Source organism: Crocodylus porosus, unplaced genomic scaffold (assembly GCF_001723895.1).
Source record: "Crocodylus porosus isolate Cpor-Errol unplaced genomic scaffold, CroPor_comp1, whole genome shotgun sequence".
NCBI lineage: Eukaryota > Metazoa > Chordata > Crocodylia > Crocodylidae > Crocodylus > Crocodylus porosus.
In genome coordinates this window covers 15,577,746-15,597,878 of record NW_017728926.1, presented here as the reverse complement: position 1 = coordinate 15,597,878, position 20,133 = coordinate 15,577,746, and the positions used below count along the sequence as shown (strand labels likewise).

The 20,133-nt window shown below is 48.0% G+C and overlaps 1 protein-coding gene across 1 annotated transcript in view; it reads right to left on the bottom strand.

Moving 5' to 3' along the window:
- Nucleotides 1-305: 305 nt before the first annotated feature.
- The window catches only part of ACAP3 (ArfGAP with coiled-coil, ankyrin repeat and PH domains 3), a 101,351-nt gene continuing 81,523 nt past the window's right edge, over nucleotides 306-20,133 (bottom strand). Inside the window, exons 22-27 of the mRNA XM_019541740.1 lie at nucleotides 16,774-16,866; nucleotides 16,032-16,252; nucleotides 15,404-15,513; nucleotides 14,404-14,514; nucleotides 14,211-14,272; nucleotides 306-2,217 (exon numbers count right to left, since the gene is read on the bottom strand). Coding sequence (XP_019397285.1) covers nucleotides 2,111-2,217; nucleotides 14,211-14,272; nucleotides 14,404-14,514; nucleotides 15,404-15,513; nucleotides 16,032-16,252; nucleotides 16,774-16,866 — 704 coding nt within the window. The 3' untranslated portion in view covers nucleotides 306-2,110. The remainder of the gene's footprint in view (nucleotides 2,218-14,210; nucleotides 14,273-14,403; nucleotides 14,515-15,403; nucleotides 15,514-16,031; nucleotides 16,253-16,773; nucleotides 16,867-20,133) is intronic.

Genomic DNA, 20,133 nt, shown 5'->3' with positions numbered 1-20,133 from the left:
TCTTTCAGCCCAGAGCATGCACAACTTGTTTCTACTGCTGAACAGGATTCCAGGAGCTGATATGGTCCTGGCTCCACTCCAGGCATTGGCAAAACTCCTCTGGACTTCCGTGGAGCTAGCCTTTGTCTTCAGCTGATAAAAAGGTACCCCAAAATAGATGGGAGCTGAGCATTTCCTTAGAAGGGAATTCATTTGGCTCTCCTCTCCCCCAGCCATAAATCTCACTTGATAACCCTTCTCAGACGGAAACACTCAGTGGGTTTGATAAAGGTCTAAGGTTGGAAAGAAGGAGGGTAGGCACATGGTTTCCAAAGAAAAAGACCTACCTCAAGCCTTTATTTGTAGTTCATATGCCAGACTCTTCCATTCCCATCTTATTTAAAAAATACATTTCTTCTGCCATATGATATATTACATTTCAGCATGTAAACATGGTTTATATACATCACGCAGACATTATGCTTTTATACGTCATGGTGCCTATACCGGTATAGTCCACACATAACTGTTCGTAAGTATGAAATAATATTACAGGTAAAGAAATAGTAATGAAAGCCCTGCCTTACAGAAAAAGTACAGCTCTCCTAACATGGAGGTGCACATCAAGGAGGGGATATAAAGCTTTTTAAGGAAGGCAAGGCCCAGATTCAGTTTTCAGATGAGGATGATATTAATAGTTCAACCGCACTTTCCAGCGGAGGTATTGCAACAGAGACGGTAAACTGAAAAGTGAGGTGACATGTCCAGGTCACACAGCAGACTGGAGGCAGAGTCCAGCAGAGATCTCATGGCCACTGAGTCCTCCTCACATGCTCCAGCCATTTAACCACACTGTCATGTAGGCATAGAAAGCCGTGTTGAGGTGGAATCCGGTTTCCCGTTCGGCCCGATTGATCATTTCTCTAATACCATAAAAATGAAGGCATGCACCTTCACCACAGCCAGCTTAACCCTACGACCCAGCATCCTCTGCCACTTGTGCTTGCAAACTGCCCTGCTACTAACTTCGTTTGGGGGAGTAACAATCTGAGTCTATCCCAAATGGGTTTCATAGAGATTCGCATGGATGATTCCCAAGGGGGGAGTGTTGAGAGGATACATTCACTCCTTCCTCAGGCAGGAAAATCTTCCCACACTGTAGGCAAGCCCCGGGGGGGGGGGGGTACTAAGAACCCTTTTGTGTACAAATGCAATACATGGGCAATACAGATAAGAAACGCTTGCTCTCCAAAACAGGCACAACCATCGACTGCTTTTGTTTGGCAACTGCTTTAGCCTTCCTTCTGGAGTCTGCCGACAGGAGAGCCAATATCCCGTGGTCGCTACGTGACTGGAGCACTGCATTGACTCGAGACTGAAACTATTTGAATATGAAATCCACCTGGCAGGAATATCATTCCTGGAATGAGTCCATTAGTAGAGGGGAAGACTATTTGGCTTCCTCTGGGCTGATACAAAATATGACTGACTTTCTTGCTGCTAAGCACGGAACTTTTCACCAGTGCCAAAGACCATTTGCAGCCATTTATTGCTCTCCTGCCTGCCTCCTTCACCAGCATGGATACCCCAAAGCTACCGCAGAAGTTGGCAGTGAAGGGATTCATGTATTCTGAAGAAACAGGGCTTTTGAGTCCTCTGGGCTAATAAGACTCTCCTGGGCCCCACTGTATTTTTAGTTGCAGATGGGGGAATCTTTCTCTTAATAAATGAACAAGAGAAAAGCCAAATCTTGTTGCATGAAGTCGGTGCTTGGTCTGAAGAGGCCTGGAGGACTGAGTTCAGAGGGAAAGAATTGCAAAAAAAAGAAAAAAATACTCAAAAAAGGGGATTATTTTCTCCTGGTTAACTTGGCTCTTTACGGCGCTATCCTGGCTGTTGATTTGTACCAGTCACGCTCTTTGGTCTGGGATGAGGATACAAGAGCCAGCACCAGAATAAAAACGCTGCGTGCTCTGTAAGTGCGTGTTGGTTCAGGGAGGCAGATTTCCAGCCCTTCCTTCAGCAGCTGAGCCCAAGCGACCTGGCCCACCTCGCCAGCCAGCTCCCCGCTGTGCGCGCTCGCAGAGCTTTGGTAGCTCCAGCAGAAGGACCCTCAAGGGGAGGGAAGGCACTATCTGCAGGAGTGGCTGAAGTGTAAGCTCCTCCGGTTGAGTTTTTCGGGATTGTTGGATGCCATGTGCGAAAACTCCCGGAAGATGTCAAGGTACGTTGCATCTCCTGCAGAAATACACAGGAGACAAGTTAGGCTCCAGGTTTATCCCTTCTCTTCCTCTGATGGCTTCCATGCCTGGAACATGATGTGCTCAGTGTGTCTGACAACCAGACACTTGAGCTGGAGGGATATGGGAAATTGAGAATGACCTCTCAATGTTTCAAGACAAAGTCCACGAGAGAAAAAAATAGAGTCCAGGAGTCCTGGCTCTTAGTCCTGCAGGAATAGTCACAAGCTTGTGTTTTGTAATGGTTTGTTTCTAAAGCTGGCTAAGCCCACGTTGCATCGGGGGACTCTTGCTTCTCAAATAATTTTGGAAACATTCCCCTTCCTAATGCCTTGCCCATTCTTTTAAGTGTTTAGACCCTGGAGCCAGGAGGCAGCTGGGCAAGTGAAAGGAGCCAGATGGGCCACCTTGTGCCTTGATGTCCCATACTACTCCCCAGCATATCACAGAGGAGCATAAATTTCCCACTACTGGCTCTGCCATTGCATGTCTCTGTGATGTACAGGGATCAGCAATAAGGTAGTAGATTACTCACTGTCCTTAACCTCTCTTTTGGTTGCTGGACTGGACAGAGGTTGTTGGGACAGAGGGCATTTCAGTCCATGTACACCACAGCTGTCAAATGGCAGCACCAAGGCAGGACCACAGTCACATTTGCAACTCAGGAGGTAAAACATGGGTATTCCCTCAGCAACCCTTAAAGCCCCGCATGGTGCACAGATTCTGCACCACCATCCCAGAAGAATCATTAGGCGCCCACATCCCGTTAGCAATCCCAGGACTTGCATGTCCTTTGCTCCGTCTGGTGGGACAATTTTGGCCTAGACCAAGCCACTATGTTCCATGCATGGCATAGCAATGTCCCAAGGGGAAATGATAGGGTCTCCCCTGGTCCCCTCCTCATAAGGTACTTCCCATGGGCCCAGTGAGCTCACAGCAGTGTCACTGCAACAGGGAGCTGTGCCATCTTGCTGTGGCCTGGCACAGGGGATGTCCCCCCTTCTGGCCATTTCCTACCTTGACAATGGCAGTGTTTGTTTAATTGTGCTGATTTAGGTAAGGCTTGACCCTGGCTTCCAGCCACTCAGTGGCATTCAGAAGTCAGGCCAACCTGCACCCACTCAAGCCAGAGCACCTAGAGACATAAATCCCACGCAGCACTTGCTGGTGAGCGGCACCAGCTGCTACGTCCCTTCGGGAGGTACAGCGTGCACTCCTCTTTCAGCCAGGCCAGCTCCACCAGGTAGTGGTTGAATCAGGAGCCAGCCTACCCCGGCCTTTCTGAGAGTGGCTAACCCCTTACAGGGGGATAGACCAAGACAGTGGTCAGTCACAGTATGGAGTGGCGTTGGGGGGCAATTAAAAGGAATTGGGCAAAAGGTTCTTGTCTCCTTGCTCCGTCGTGCACCCATGTAGCATAGAGAGACAAACTAGTGGCTTGGTTCATATTTAAGTTTCCAGCAGCTGGTCAGGAGTGACACTATCAACCACTAGCTCATCATCACATCCTCAGGCCTCAGTGGGGTCCATCTTTCTCTGTAGTGGGGGAGGGCTCCTGGGATCCTGAATACAAACTGATTGATAGAGCAGCCGTGCTTTCCAGAGCTGCTTGGAGGTGAGGGCTTGAGCATATGACAATGGGGAGGGAACGTGGCACTGAGGTTGCTCATTTCTTCAGAAATGCCCTGGTTAGCATTATATGTTTACCGAGACCGAGAGCTCTTCGGGGCAGAGGCTGCCTCCTTGCTCTTTGTAAAGCACCCAGCACAAAGGGATTGTCCTCCCTAACTGGGATCATAGGAAAGTAGGGCTGGAAGGGACCTCACAGAGTCATGCAGTCCATCCCCTAAACACAGTCAGCAATACCAATAGTGAACTGTAACTATAATGTGGGCTTCATTTTCAGCCAGATTTGGACTGTTTTGCACTGCCACTGGTTAACAGGTACTATGAACATATTTTTTTCATGCCTGGTACTGAATAGACCGTGCTGCCTTCAGCATAACAGACCATATAATAAATACCAAGTACAACAGTTTAAGGGCCTGGGGTAGCTTGACATAGCTCCTCTGAAATCACTTCTGATTGTGCTGCATTCTCATTTACCATGAAGTCTCCAAAGTCACTGCCCAGACCCAGCTACAGTTTCTGTCTTGTTTGCATCCCCTTAAACAGCAGGGTGAGCACTGACCTTGGATAAAGTGGCTGCTACCAATAATCTTTTTTATTTCTTCCATCCCACTCAGCAAAAGTGCCTGCCCTGGAAGGAAGGAAGGAAGGAAGCAAGGAAGGCAGCCATTTCCCCCTCCTCACCTAGAGGCAACATAATCTTTTATTTTCTTCATAGGAAAATAACTAACTCTTTAAGTGGCTGGGGTCACTTTTCTTGGAAAGGAGACGCTAATGCACTGAGTATGTGTGGTAATAACAAGGGAGGCATTGTATCAGCTGAGTCCTTGGAGCCAGAATGGCCAAAAAAAACCCAGCTTCAGGAGAACAGTCAATCTGCAAACTGTTCAGCAGCTAATCAGAAGACTGTGCTGCAGAGATCCTGTGATGATGGGTTAGAGAGCGACAAGGGGATAAGAGAGACTTTGGAACAGATGCTGCATTTCAGGAGCAATAGTTGAGAGCATGGGAGACTATCACTCCTCGGCAGGAACGTCTGAGGAGTGCATTCTGCAGAGGCCTAAAAATCCTATTCGGAGTCTGCTCTGTCTTCATGGTCTTTATTCCTTTGGCGGGGAACAGATCAGCGTCACAGCAAAACACACAGAGCTACTGGACAAACATATTCAAGCAAGAAACTGCTGCAATCAGCCATTTTCCCAGTTGCATCTGCTAAGTATTGCCTGACTATCACTAACGGGCTGGAAGGTGGCCAGATTGGATCAGGGGAGAAGTCCCTCCACACCCAGGAGCTCTCAAGCGGTGCAGGTGCTGGCCTTTACTACCTCTCCAGCCCCCACTTAGCTGTGATACAAGTGTGGTGGAGGGGTCAAAGAGGGAATGTGGCTGAGGTCTCAGGCAATGTGCAGGTGGTTTATAGTCCTACGAGACTGTAGTCAGCTGACATAATTTAGAGCACCTCCCAGGCTATTCTTAGCCATGCCAGGGCTCTGGATGGCACAGATCCTTCCTCTGAGCTCTAGGAAGCCATCACTAACATCCCAACAGACCCTTTTTTTGGGAAGTACCAAGCAGCTTCCAAAACAACCCAAGCAAAAAAAGACCTTGGAGTTAGCATTTACTCTCCCTGCCAAGTCCTGAGTTAGCTGCAGCCACTTCCTATTTTGAGTTCCCCGAAGTCCAGATTCCCCTTGCACCTTGTGTCCTATCATTGGTACTCGTGCAGAGGTGTGCAAGACTCCTGCCAAAGCAGAATGACAGCCTTGAGCAGGCATTTGGCACGGGCACGAACAACCTCGTGATGGGCAAGGCAGGAGGCATCAGGCTCCCTGTGCTCCTCCCTGGTAGCAGATGGTGTTTCTCTGCATGGACCCTGGGGCAAACCAAGGAGCGGTGACTTCCAATTTCAGCACATCCTGGCAGATGTCTTGGAAAGAACATTCTGTCATCGCTAGCACAGGAGTTGCCACATCAGACCAGACCAGCGACCCATCTGGTCTGGTAGCCTGTCACCAACAAAAAACAGTGATAGATGCTTCTGAGGAAAACGCTTCACTCCTCTAACGCACCTGATCCTGCCAGGTTTTATCTCAAAGGGGGACATTTCTTCCTGCCCCCTGCACATGAACCGAGAAGAAATGATTTCCAACAGCTCAGTTCACATCAGGACTCCAGGACAGCCTATCACTAAAAACCAAAGAGGAGGGTCCTGGAAAAGACTTCTGCTGCATGATGCTTTCTCCCACAGCTAGTGATGCAATCCAGGAAAAGCATGGGAACTGAGTATGCTTCGGGGTGAAATTGCACCTTGTTCGCGATCACCTTGAAACCAGGAGCTCAGTTCTCCATAGATATTTCCCAGTGAAATCCAAGGAACCGTTCCCATGGACTGCATTGCTAATTGAATCATGCCCACATGTCCATATCTATTTATGTATCTATCTATTCTTATTCATTTAGACAACTCATGCTTTTGCAAACTGCAAAATTATCCAGGTCAGTAATATTCCACAGGGTCCACTCAATTCCACAGGTTAACTATACCTTCCCTAGGCACTCAGATGCTCCCATTTTTTGGCATAATGTCTTTATAATTATCTGAGCATTTCTCAGTCTTCAACACACTTATCCTCAAAACACCCCTATCACATAGGGAAGTCTAGTTTCCCCATTCTATAAATGGGGAGCTGATACCCAGAGGAGTGAGTGATTTATACACCATGACACAGCACAGACCTTGAAGGCAGATTTCCCAAGTCCTATGCTAGTGTCCTGACCACTGGACCGTCCGAAGTGCTGCATCTGAAGCACTTCAGCTGTGCTGGCAAGGGATCGAGCCATTCAGGGATCATGGTGGATCTGATAAGCCTAAAGATCTTTCCAATATCCAACTGCAGGATCCTTCTGCATAAATCCACTCATCCAGCCTGACTGCTATGAGCACCGTTTTTAGAGATCTATTTGCCCTCCTGGGGGAAGTGAAGATACAAGTGCAACTTGGCTCCAGCTGCTCTAAGAATGATCCTTCCTTCTTTTTTCACGGGTTCACTGGGATCGGACATGGCCGTGCCATGACTGCTGCTGTTACTGTCTCAAACCTGCATCCTCTGGGCTGTCGACTGTGCGCCGTAGCGCCCACACCACCCTAGCCCCCTCTAAGCGTGATGAAACGCAGGAGGTCAGGATGAGTTTTACCAAAGGTACCTGCAATTACGTTATCTGATGGAAAACAGAAGGCAACAGCACAATGGCTCAGGGCACCAGCCTGGGGGTAGGAAAGCAGGGTTTATCTGCGTTGTCCTTTTACAGGGGCTGATCCTCTGCTGGATAAGTTAAATAAGTACTTTGAAAAGACTTTGTTGGGGATATTTTGAGCCTGTCATCTTTGACCCAGTGTTCCTCTCAAGCCCCTTAAAACCATGATGTTATCATAGGACCGTGCCATGGAGGCATCATGCAGAATATTTATGTGCCTTTCTTTCGTCCTATTTGCTGACACAACTCAGGGCATGGGCTGCAGTGGAAAAATCGGAGGTTGAAAGGGGGTACTATATCCTAGACACAGCTAATGCAGAAAATAAGGCAAGAGACCCACCATAAATAAAACAAGCCCAAGCAGAAAGAGGCAAGGAGTTTATCTAGATTTTTATTAACAGTGTTTCAAGAGACAATAGAGGGGGGGAGGAGAGAGTAAAAGCAGACACCATGGCGACGGTTTTAAAATTGTACAAAGATCATAACATACAGAATATTCAGTTCCATAGTTATACTCAGTACAGATTGTATAGGCAAAGGGGAAATAAAAAAAAGTGTTACAAAGTTTGTACTGAAAGCAGGCAAGTGAAGGAGGTTAATATGCTAGAGCGTATTTACAGCAAGTGCAAGTCCCTTGTACGGCAGCCCCGGCCCTTCGCGCTTACGGAGCCTATAAAACAACCACATCTAGCAGCTTCGACTTGGCTGAGAGAGCCTCTTTCTTTCGGTGCTGTTTAGATAGGAAGTGATGGGACCCGGAAAGAAGCCAGCTCGGCTTTGCTTTTTCACCAGTGGCTCGCAGGCCCTCGGTCGTTGCTGCCAGCTTGCCTACGCTTGCCACGACAAAAGCCGATTCCCCTGTAATTCCCGCCTGCCTCATCTACGGCCATGGGTCCGACACAGAGGAGTCACAGGACTGGGAAGACGCACAGTAACATTCAGGTGCTGCTTGATGAATGCTATAAATGGACACCAACTGAGATGGTTTTATACAAATGGGGGTTGATGGAGCTGAAAGGGGAGGCCTGCCACCTCCCGCAATGCGACCTAGTGGAGCACGGGACCTACGAATTATAAACCATTTCTGTCTAGCTACCGCGAAGGTGCTGAGCTGAGCTGCATCTGTGGTGCTGGAGGCCCGCTAGCGTGGCCGACCTTCCCAGCCACCCATACATTTGCTAAGGGCCCCTACGCCGTCGCAGCCAGGACTCTGCCACGTTTAGGAACCAGGGGAGCTGCCTTTGGATTTCCCCCTGCCCACCCCGCCCTCGAATACCTGGCTGTGCCCGGCTGCCCCATTTTCCCACTGCCTATTCACTGAGCATCATGCGAGCCTTTCCCCCAGGCTAACCGTCCGTAATGCAGTGAGGAAGCAACGGCAGACTTCAGGGCTTTGACTGATATGCATCACGTTCCTATGGAAACAGCACTCTGTATTTTGGTTTCTATTTTTATTTTTTTCCCTATCCTTTCACACTCCCACTCTCCCTCCCTCGCCCCGTTTGGTCCCCTTTCCCTGCTGTCACACCCGCCAACGTCACGTCACCCCGCACACGCATCCATTCACACGCACAAGTTGGGCATCAGCTGATCAGCGACTGAAGCTCACTTGAGTCTGCTCAGTCTTCTTGTTTTGCCTTTGGTTGAAAGCAATTCTGCCCAGGGGGTGCAGAGCAGGGACCCTCTGGAGCCACGTGTCACTCCCAGCTGGGAGTAGACAGCCACGGCTGCATCGATTCAGCTGGGGGTATTGCACCTCTTGCTTTCCAATCCATTTCTTTATGAGTTTCCATATTTCACCTCTCGCATAAATAATGCCAATGATCACCAGGCTGAGCTGCTGCAAATCTCGCAGCATCTCACCTTCTTAGCCTCAGCTCATTGAATCGCTTTCTCTGCAAGCATCAGCATTTCTGAATTTTTCCTCTTTACACGATTACTGCAAGGAATGCAAGTGCCAGAGACCCAGAATATCCCCATTACCTTTTGTAATAAATATTGAAGTAATATAGGGGAATAATTTCTCTGGTTTAGATAAAAATTTACATCGGTTTACGCAGCGAGCAACTTCACAACCTCCCAGCCCATTGCTTCCACCCAGTTGGGAATTAGAGATGGGCCCCAGAGGCAAAACTGTTTCATAGTTTCTAGAGTCGGAAGGGACCTGAGTAGATCATCAAGTCCGACCCCCTGTTGAACCACAGTTTTGGTTTGTCCCATTATAAGGATGGGCTAATCGGCAAAACATGCTTCAGACCTAAAATACATCAAAAAAGCCTGAGAGTCTTCAAATCCAGGCTTAGGTTTAGGGCCCACCTTCATGTACACGATACTTGGGATGTTGCTTTCTAGACAAAGGCAAATCTATTAATGAATATTAATTGCAGTTGCAACCAAGTTACTGTCAGGTAGGTATTAGGTAACATGTAACGTCTTTGGAAAGAAGAGTTATAAGGAAGAACGAAAAGGGAGAAATTTTGGCATTAGATAGTGCCAACAGGATTGTACAACACAGAGAAATACATCCCTATTTAAAGAAGAAAGGAACCTAAGTGACTTAATGTCTAGACTTCCCTGTTGCCTGACTGGCCTTTTGCTTTGCTGAAAACAAACTTTATGTACAATTTTCCCTCTGCCCTGACCCTCCCAAATCTCCAAATTTGTGCATACACACACGCACGCACGCACGCACACACACACACACACACACACACACTCCAAAAAATAAATACATAAACATGGGGAAAAAATTGATAAATGCCTCTTAGACATTTCTTTTTCCTGGAGAACTTTTTGTTTTAGAAACTCAAGGATTTGTTTAGTGTTATACTGTCTTTCAAGCTGCAAGGCGTCATGTGCCTCACAATGCATGTAATGGGAAAAAAAAGAAAAGGAAAAGAAAAAAAAGACGGGGCGGGGGGAGAGAAGAGGTGGATTTAAAAAAAAAAAAAAAAAAAGCCCTAGCCACGTTAAAAAAAAATCCTGACATTAAATACAGCCAAACCATACTGAATAAAAATTGCACTAGTCCTCTGGGCGTATCAATAATAAATTAAATACTTAACAAATTTCACCAATTAAAAAAGACAGCACAAAATCCATAACAAAAGAACATAAAAAAAACCCCCAATACTGTAAGTAGGAAAAGTGCACAAAGTTGCTTTATACATTGAATCTAAATAAAGTACCAATACATTTTAAATAGATAAATTGTCTTGACAGACGCACTGCTTTTTGCTTCAGTATTTACATATTCTTTAACCGCATGTACCTCGGCAGTGAAAGAATCCGAGCTTATATGTGCCAAACTGTACAGAGTTTCTATATTGTTCTCATGAGTCGGGAACGCTGACTGTGAAATAAAATGGCCTGGATTGGAAGCCTCGCCTTCGGTTCTGACTGGTTTATAGAAAGGATCTACCAATATATTTCCAACTCCTGTCAAAGAGTTGGAAAGCTGATCGGGGCCATTTAACATGTACTACATGAGAGAGCCATTTCACTACCGGGATGAGTTTTGTGAATGCTGAGCAAGAGCAGGAATGTTTCCTACTAAGATGTTTCTTATTCCTTTTCCAAGCTTTTGAAGCACCCTGACACGTCCTGGTTTTGATTCAGTATTGTCTTTTTCTGGAGGAAGACATGGCTTGGGGAAAACCACGTCCCGGCGGAGATATGTCTGAAATGGTGCAGATTGGTCTTTCAAATGGGATGGGATGATCAACTAGCCTGAGCTGCAGAGGGGCCTCCTAGTTCCTAGCTCAAGAAACGCAGCAGGTTTTTGACTACCTATGGGTGGATCCTGCTTTATCCTGCGCACGCTGAGTCCGTAAGCGCTTTGCGAGATTGGGCTAGAAGACTCAGGACAGGTGTGCCAGTACTCCTGCTGAAGTTAAGTGTGTGGCTTGCTGCGTGGGGGGCAAAGTGGTCTGCAATTCATATTCTTTCACTGTACGGTGAAGAGCAGGGAGGCAGCTGGGCAGCCCCTTACAGCATAAAAGCTCTGCAGAAAGGAGTCTCTTTTCAAGCAGAGACTTCCAGGCTGAGGGGCAGTGAGTCCATGGTTTGCTCAACAAGCTCCTGATCTTACTCACGCTGGAGTCAACAGCGGAAGTCCCACTGGTATCAATGGGAGCAGACTCAGGCTACTAAGGAGGAAGTGTCAGAGGAAAGAGTCATATCGAGTTCAAAGGGGCCTGCCTGTTTTATGGATCAGCTGATGTTTACAGGGTCAGATACCATCCCTCTTCTACCCTTCTTGAGTCCCTGAAAATCAATGAATACAGGAGGTGGGTGGGTCCTCCTTGCTGCTGTTTGTGACTCAGTCTTAAGGCTAAGATGACGGCACGTTACAAAAGCAGATGTGGTAATGGATTTTCAAGGGTTTATGCAGGGTGGGATAGGATTGCACTTGCGCATCCTAGTCCAGTTAGATGTCAAGTCAGTGGAGAGGAATCTGGCCCAAAGTGTTTTGGAGAGGAAAGATGATTTCCTTGGTGGAGGAGTGCTGAATAAAACCTTTGGCACCGTACTGAACAGAAAGCAAGTCCGAGCTTGTCTTGAACTGAGGGCAGAGCAGATGGCAAATGAAGGAAAGCATTTAGCACCACGAATTACAGGCCTACGTACCGATGCCCTTTCTCTGAACTGCAGTGGTAACCAGTGACCACACACAATGCTGCATGCAGTCCCGGTGAAGCCAGTGGGCGTGATGTCTCAGTATGGAATAGTAAAGTCTGTGGCCTGTGGCCTCTGCTATGGTCCAGAAGCCCATTGCAAAGCCTTTGCTCAATGCTGACCCACGAAAAAGTCCTGAGGGAGAAAGGATTGCTTGGCTTGCCAAGACTGGGCGCTGAGTGATTCAAGGGGATAGTGCAGGTGGCAAGCTATATACTCTGGGCCCCACCAAAGGCAAATGGCAGGAAGTTATCAGGAATACATAAAGGCTGAAGGGTCAAGTAATCCAGCCTTGTTACATAAAGAGCATAGATGTGGTCTCTTGTGCCCTGTGACCCAAGGATGAATGCGCAGATGGAGAAGATATAGTGCAGGACAAGAGTCTGAACGAGGGCTTGGCTTGTTTTTGTCCAGATTCAAAGTTTGGTCAAAGCAGCATCCACAGGGTTATTCTGAATGTATAGCACGTGGGTGTAACTGAGATAAGAACAGGGCATGGGCATCCCATGATCCCAAAGGGAAGACAGGAAAGAAGCCATGAGACCAGTAGAAACCCAGGAAGCGGGTGGCCCAAATCCTAGCGAGCCTCCAATGATCCAGTGGCAACACTTTCATTGCCTTCCAACAGAGCAGGATCCAGCTCTTAAGCTGAAAGGGGGAAGGAGTTCCTTTGCTATTGCAGTGTTGGTGGTATAGCACTGACTGGCACAGTGGCTGCTGACGTGTGTAGCATCCAAGGGCCAAGAGCGACCAGCAGATCCTGTGCGTTACCCTGGGCAGCAACCTGAGAGGAGCTGGCATACAGAGAAAGGCTTTTAGTGAAGTAGTAAGTCATGGGAGGAGGAAAGTGTTGTAGTGTATCACAGCTAACCTCACAGAGGGGACAGGAACTAGGGGCATCTTCCTGGCTTCTTGTGTTCCTCATTCAGATCCGGATCCTCCGCAATCCCAAGCTCTTCCTGTGAAGCACTAAGAGCCCCTAGACACCACTGACTCCAAAAAAAAGGCAGGTGAGGGCACTCAGCACTTTACAGGCCTGGGCTCATGGAGAGGCACAGCCAGGCTTTGCATGGTAATTCACAGTCAGAGGCAGAGGGCAGCCAATTTTACACCTGATCTCTTAAGCCCTCCAAAGAAATTACAGCACGGGCACCATGTCTCTGCAGAGACACCACGAGTGCCCCAAAAACACAGCCCATAAAAAAAGAACCAAAGTGCTCCCAGTAAAGAGCAGGTCCCCACTCCAGCAAAAAAAGGAAACAGAACCACACAAAAACTGTCCCACTGATCAGCGGGATCAAGGAAACCTGGATTCCCCGGCTCTGCTGTGGAGATGCCCTGCTCGCATGCATCACCACGAAGGACGACAGCATTTAGCAACATGCATGCAAGTAGAAATCCCTTTCACAGAAACGCTAAGTAGGAAATCTGAAGTGACCAGGGAAAAAACCCCAGATGCTCACGTTAATGTTTGCAGGTAGCCACTCAGGCGGTGGGAGCCTGATTTGATTTCTGTTCCCTGGCACAACGCCCATCGCCAGCGACGAGCCTCTCCTAACCTCAAAAAATGTGCACGGCTGCTTCCGTTACACTCAACAGATCGTATCCTAGTCCGGGAAGCAGATGAGCTATGGCTTTGACCAGCTAGCTACCACCAGCTAAAAAAAGGGAGCTTTGCTGGTATAAACCTGAGAGCATGTAAGGTCTCTCGTTCCTACCCCTTCTATCGTGTCCTTCTGTAGCAAAGGACCATCACCCCCAGTTGGCCTGTTCCAGACTGAGTCCAGGCTTTAGCATTCTGACCAGACCCAGCAGCTTCCAAACGTTGTGGTCATCCTATGGACAACGAGCATTTCAAGTTGCTGACCACCGTTGGTAAGAGAGGGCTCCAGCAAGGGAATCCTTCCCAAACAAACTTTGTTCACACGGTAATTCAGGGTACGGTCAATCTAGACCACTGGAGATAGACAACAGGTTCTGAACACAGCATTCACTTGTAGCGTTGGTGATTTTCTTCTGGCGTTACAGGATTTTCTTTTTATTTCTTTTACACTAAGCTCCAGTCTCGTGCACTCACTGCACACCCAAACCCACGAGCCACAGTCTGTGGTACGCCCTGAATAAGCTCCTACGTGAAAATAACCATCCTGTAGTCAAGCGTGACAATTATACACTAGCCAGAAAGGCCCCTCTCCCTCCTGTGCGGAGCTTGACCTATCTGCCGTAGGCATCAGAACGAGGCCAATCTGCAAGAAACACCAATATGCCAAGGGTGGGGCTCCATGGGCTTCCCTAAATTCAGCCCACTCAAGATGGAAAGGGGAGGCAGGGGAGGGAGTTGTCACTAACACTCATCTATATTAAGGCTGATGAACTCCTGTATACACTTCCTGTACTGGAGCTCAGTGGGGCTGTTGCTGGGATATTGACCTGGTTGTCCAAAGGGGCCCTCAGCTTCTCTCATTTCCTCATTCATCCGAGCCAGACGCAGCCTAAAAGGAGAAAGAGGAGGAAGGTTTTAGTAACTTTTGCTACCTGGCATGGATCTCCTATTGCTCTCCATCCTAAATCCACCTGTCAGCCTCCCCTTGTGCAAGCAACGGGAGATTGGGGTCACACTTACAAGGTGACTATGTCTGCATTGGCCGCCTGGACTGCAATGCTGAGAGGGTCCTGCCCATCCTCATCCACTGCGTGCTGGTTGGCTCCTCGCTTCAGGAACAAGCAGACCTGGCTGCAAAAGGGAAAGCAAAGATGTCAGAGCAAATGCATCAATCCCCAGTGGAGATCCAGCACCCATGACAGCCACACTGGAGGGAACAGCGAGGCACAGGGCCTCTCCCAAGACATTCTGCTCTCTCTGCAAGAGAAGGTGCTCTCTCTCAGGTTAGGAGACAGGACAAGAGGAGAGCAGAGCTGGGGCCCAGCAGGTCTCTGCATGTGACTGTGAGAATGTGGACAAGAAACCCTCCCAGCCTAGCCCAGGTGGCAGGTGTCACAACTGCATGCCCATGGCAGCTGGGGAGAAACAGAAGCCCTGGTGACACGTAAGCCTGTGCACAAGGGTGGATTTTACCCTACGGGATATGGGATTTGAGCAGCACTGACAATCACATTGTTTAATTTCACTCCCAACCAGATACTGCACAACCAGACACTCTGTTGAAACCTCAGCGTTGCAAGAGTGGTACAGTCACCCAGCAGAGCAAAGACATGGGAGCAGAGAGGAGGAAAACAAACACATCACTGAAAAATGCTGGGTGAAAACAGCAGAGACTGGAGAAAAGCAGCAAGTGCAGAGAGCAGATACCTAACACAGTAGAGAAAGGGGAAAGAAAGAGTGTAATAATAAATGCATGCTTTGGATACGTGTCTGGTTCTCATTTATATTGGTGTAAATCAGGTGTAACTCTGCTGAAGTCAACAGAAAGACAGGAAACAGGGCACCCACTTATGCCAGCCTGCCTGTTTGGGGGACACTGGGTTCTTCTGTCCCAAACACACACAAGCGTTTGTCTCCCCCTCAACTGATTCAGCAAAGCCCAGGTCCCACACTGGCTCTCAGGTTTGGTCCTGAAGCCCTGAGCTCTGAAGTGTGTTAGCACAACAAGAGAGGGGCTTACCCAGTGTGGCCCAGGTATGTGGCATGGTGCAGAGGAGCCCGGCCCCGTATATCTCTTTGGTTAACATCTGCTCCATTCTGGAGCAAGAATTCACAGGCTATCAAGGAGCCCTGTTGAGAAAAGGGAAAGAGAAGTTGTGCCGGGTTCTGCTCCAATGCTGGACCTGAGGGTAAAGGCCAAAGTGGCTCCACGGAAGAATCTAACAGAGTTTAGCAGCTGGAGGATATTCACCAAAGGGACCCAAAACTGAAGCAGTTTGGAGCAAATCTCCTTCTCTAACCAGGCTTGAGTCCCTGAATGCCCACCTAATCCTTCCACCAAGAAAGGAAAGTCTCATTTCAGAGAAGGGGCATAGTGCAGGCAGGGAATGGTCAAGCTTCACTTCTGCCAGCTGCTCTCACTGCTGTCCCAGGCCTGCAACCAGCACAGCTCTGCCAGTCCCCTTCATTCTTGCCAGCAGCCCCCAGCTCCCGTGCTAGCAGCCCAGACAAAGATCCACTAAATTGGCACACTGAGTGCCTAAGATAAATCTAAACAGAGGGTCTGGGCCATTAACTAGCTATGTTACTAAGCTGTCCCCTCTTCTTCCTTCAGAACCTAGATGTTCAAAGCGGCCAGCACAACCTACCCCCATCACAGCTTGAACCAGAGGAGTTTTGTTTTCATCTTCGTCATTCACCCAGTTGACTTCTGCACCGTGAGCCAAAGCCTCTGCCATGAGAGGCAGGTTCCGGGCCCGGGCTGCCTTGTAAACCAGCAAGCCGGGGTGCAATTCCCGTAGGTCCTCCAGGTCCGAGGCCTCCTGTTCAATCTCTGCCTCGCCGCTAGACTCCTCTGACACTTCACACTCTGAGAGGGAGAGAGGGGTGGGAGAGGTGAGTCACATCCTGCTTTACTAAGAGCCTCACATTCCTCGCTTCATATGCTCCTTGCCAGCCTGGGCATCTGAGAGATCTTTCTCAGGCAACACTGGAGATATGCAACTTTGACACTGGTGAATAAGTGACCCTTTCCCGCTACTGAAGACCCCAGGAAGGAGGGAAACAATTGCTCTGCCACTGAAGAAACTGGGCAATGCAGGGGCAACTAGCTCAAGGAGAAGTTCTGCGGTGACATCTTTTCTTCTCAGAGAGCTGGGTATGATGAGGGAGGGCGGTTTCTCTCTACATAGTCAGGTCATGATACAAAAAGCATGATAAGCTGCTTGATAGAGATTGGGTCCTGTATCTGAGGGCCTCTCAACCCAACATTTTGGCCCCTTGGCATGACATGGGGTGGTACAAGGGAACAGGATGACTCTGAGGCCCATCCACCCTGCCTTAGGCCTGCTGGTCATCTCCTGCCAGTGTTAGGCTGTGAATTACACCCACCTTCCTCTGTGACGCTGTCTACCACTGAGCCAAACACCAGGACATCAGTGCTGCCGTCAGTGCTGCCTCCCAGCCCACTGTCGCTGCTCAGACCTGCAGGGCCAACAGAAGACAAACCAAGATCATTTTAATATGCAGACAACCTGCAAAGCCTGCTTTTGGTGCATTGGGGCCCTCATCTCCCCAGGCTGCCTCCCCCTATGTGAGGGGGTGCTCCAGCATGTGTCCAGCACATCTTCTGCTGGGAAGAATAGCACTCTTCCCCCTCAGACAGGATCCTGGAGGCCTTGGACTGGGCCAGAGACAAGAGCAGCAGCAGGGAGAGCTTTGTAGCAGGATGGGCAGCATCATAAACAGAGACAACTATCTGCTTTCACCTCTGCTGCCTCTGTTTCCCCCTCCTCCAGGCTTCCCCACAACCCTTCACTGTTTACTGGGGCATGTGCTATGATGCATCACTGCTGGTTGGAGGGTCACTTGACCAGCTTCCTGACCCATTCATATCTATAGTCATATCACACTTCACATTTTTCAGGCTCCTGACCCATTCATATCTATAGTCATATCACACTTCACATTTTTCAGGCACTCATTCATCTTTCCAACCCCCTGGATGGATGGGTAAATATTAAAGGGCAGCCAAACACATAACAGAGGATGAGTCGCATGAAGATGAGGCAACTTGATCAAGGACACAAAGGGTATCTGTGTCAGAGCAGTTTGTATGCCCTTCCTGCACTTTGTGGGGAGGTAGCAGTTGAGAAACATTGGAAGGGAGAAACCACCGCAGAACTGAAAATGGAAGATGTCTCCCAAAGGGACTGACATGTCACCCTGGTACAAAGAAGATTTCTCAGCATCTGTAGTTTCACCACCCTAGGAGCCAAAAACTACAGTAGAATCCCTCTATGGACAAAGAAACTATCAAAAAGAATCAGATCTGAGGTCTACCTGTCCCCCTGGCCTGCAATAGTGATCAGGACCACCTGCAGCAGCATAAGGTATTGAAACAATCCCCCTCACCTACACTGGGATTCGTACTGCTTTCTAATAGCTAGGGACTGGTTTGTGCCCTGAAGCCTCAGGTTAATAGCCCTTACAGAGCTCCTTACGTATATCTGATCCCTTGGAACGTAGAGCAGAACGGGAGAGATGGGCCCAAACCAACACCTGGTCTTAGGATCCAGATCAGGGTGCAAACTTGGCAGGGTGGGCTCATCTCTGCTAGGATGAGAAGAGTCAGTCTCTAGAGGTTATACCCATTGAGATAACCCACAGCACCTCACTTCAAGGTTTGGGGCAGCTGTTGGAGATGTAATCAGGGCAATAAGGCATCTCAGTGACATCCTGTTGCTGGCTTGGTTCCTTTTTAATTGCAATGAGACTTGTGTAAGCAAAGTTTTCATTCTGAATAAACCATACACTCCAACCAGCTTGAAAAAAGGTTATGAATCTGGCAGTTTGTTTTTAGTAGGATACACTGAAAAGACTTGCCAGATTCAGCAAAAGATGAGTGCATAAAGGGAAAAACAGGCATTAACTTGGACTGATTATTTCTTAAAGGGACATCATTTTGTGCTAGGCATTTTGATCCAGTCTGATAATGTTACAGCAATGTAAATCCTCTGATATAAGTGCATCCAAACTTTCATTTGTATAACTAAGAACCAATTCTTTTCCAGTTTTTTAGACTTCACACTCTTTATTTTGTGTCACTTGTTGCACTGTTGGGCAGCTGGCAGTAAGTCCCCGACTAGAGAAACACACATTTTTCATCGAATGATGACATTTGGTTGAGCATTTTTCTTTAGTAAGCACAGCAGAGGTATGGGTTTTGATTTCACACTTATTCCAAATAAAGAACAAGTCTTTACTGAAGTGGCTGATTTATGGACACACCACTACTTCATTCAGTTCTAGTGAGCAGAAGTTGAAAGACATTTAACACCTCAAAGGACCAAATTCCTGGACCCTTTCCTATACAGCAAATGAAGTCCCCATAAGAGTGATGATACGATGATAGCATCATCTAAAGCCAGGCATGATACAGGCAAGCAAGCTTCCTCCACTCAGCTCTGCCAGTGCATGATCTTGCCTTAAAAAGCAGATATTCCAGTCCTGATAGTTCGTCAGCCAAAGGTTGCCAGTTGTGCTGAACTCTACCAAGCTGCATGGTAGATTGGCTACAGGACAGTGCAGGCACGAGAGTGAGAATATCAGACCCATTTCACTTGTGACCTTGAAGCAGGATTTTGAACCCTGGCTGTCAGAGTCTGTACAAAGGCTGGTGAGTCCCTTGGGTACAATTAGAGCAGGGAGGACAATTCTCAGCCTGTAACGTATTCAAGGGATTTGCTTCTTGGCCCTTTTTCATTTTTGGCCAATTCTATCCTGCTTTTCTTAATCACTTGCTGAAAAGTGAACACTTTTTTAAATAGTCCTTGGTCCTTAACTGGTTTTAATGTAATTCAGTACAGGTACTGGCTTTCCAAAAGGGGATCTACTTCAAGTGCACTCCTAGACCTCACTGTGTGTTTCTGCCCTCCTCTTGGATAAATGCAACTCACAGGGCCAGTGTAAACATTATACTGTCACGTTCCTTGAATATTCTGGAATAGTTTGCTTTCAATTTGTCATCAACAGATTTCCCAAAATGTTTTGTAGGAAGTGATCTCGAAGGGGAAGCAAACCTCGTTGAAGGGCCTGGCTGCTTAATACTATGAACGAATGTTGGTGAGAAATGTTTTGCACCGTCCTCTGGCTCAGGTCACTAAGACCCTAGTTTTCTAGCCAGGGATACAGTGTGTCTGAGTGCAACCTTGTTGACTCCACTGGGACTTCACATGGTCATGACTGGATCATTAGCTATCTGCAGTAGGGGCCAGATTCTGCTCTCGGTGGCATCAGTGGAAATACTGAGTAACTCCAATGAGACGGACTGAGTTTACACCAAGGTAAGTGACCTGAATCTGACTCAGAACAAGCACAAGTGGAACTGTCCAAAGTGCCAGGCACCAGACAAACTCTTTTTCTGTTGAGTCAGTGGCAAAGCTTTTCTTGATGCCAGGCCACTGCTAAGCGTTTTGGAAAATCCCACCTAAACTGGGCCTAGGAAAGGATCGTATCAGTTCAGATAGAAACTCTGAATCTATAAATTCCCTGAACACTAAAATAGTTGCAGCAGTCTCAAAACTAGAATAGGCTCAATTCAGCATGTCATGAAAGCCGCATGCTTCACTGACTTCAGCAGGGCTGAATACAGCATTAAAGTGAAGCCCTTGTTTTTGTGCTTAGCAGAATTAGAGCTGTAATCACTTCAGCTTTCTACCCTATAGCAATATCTATGTGTCTGTCTCTCTG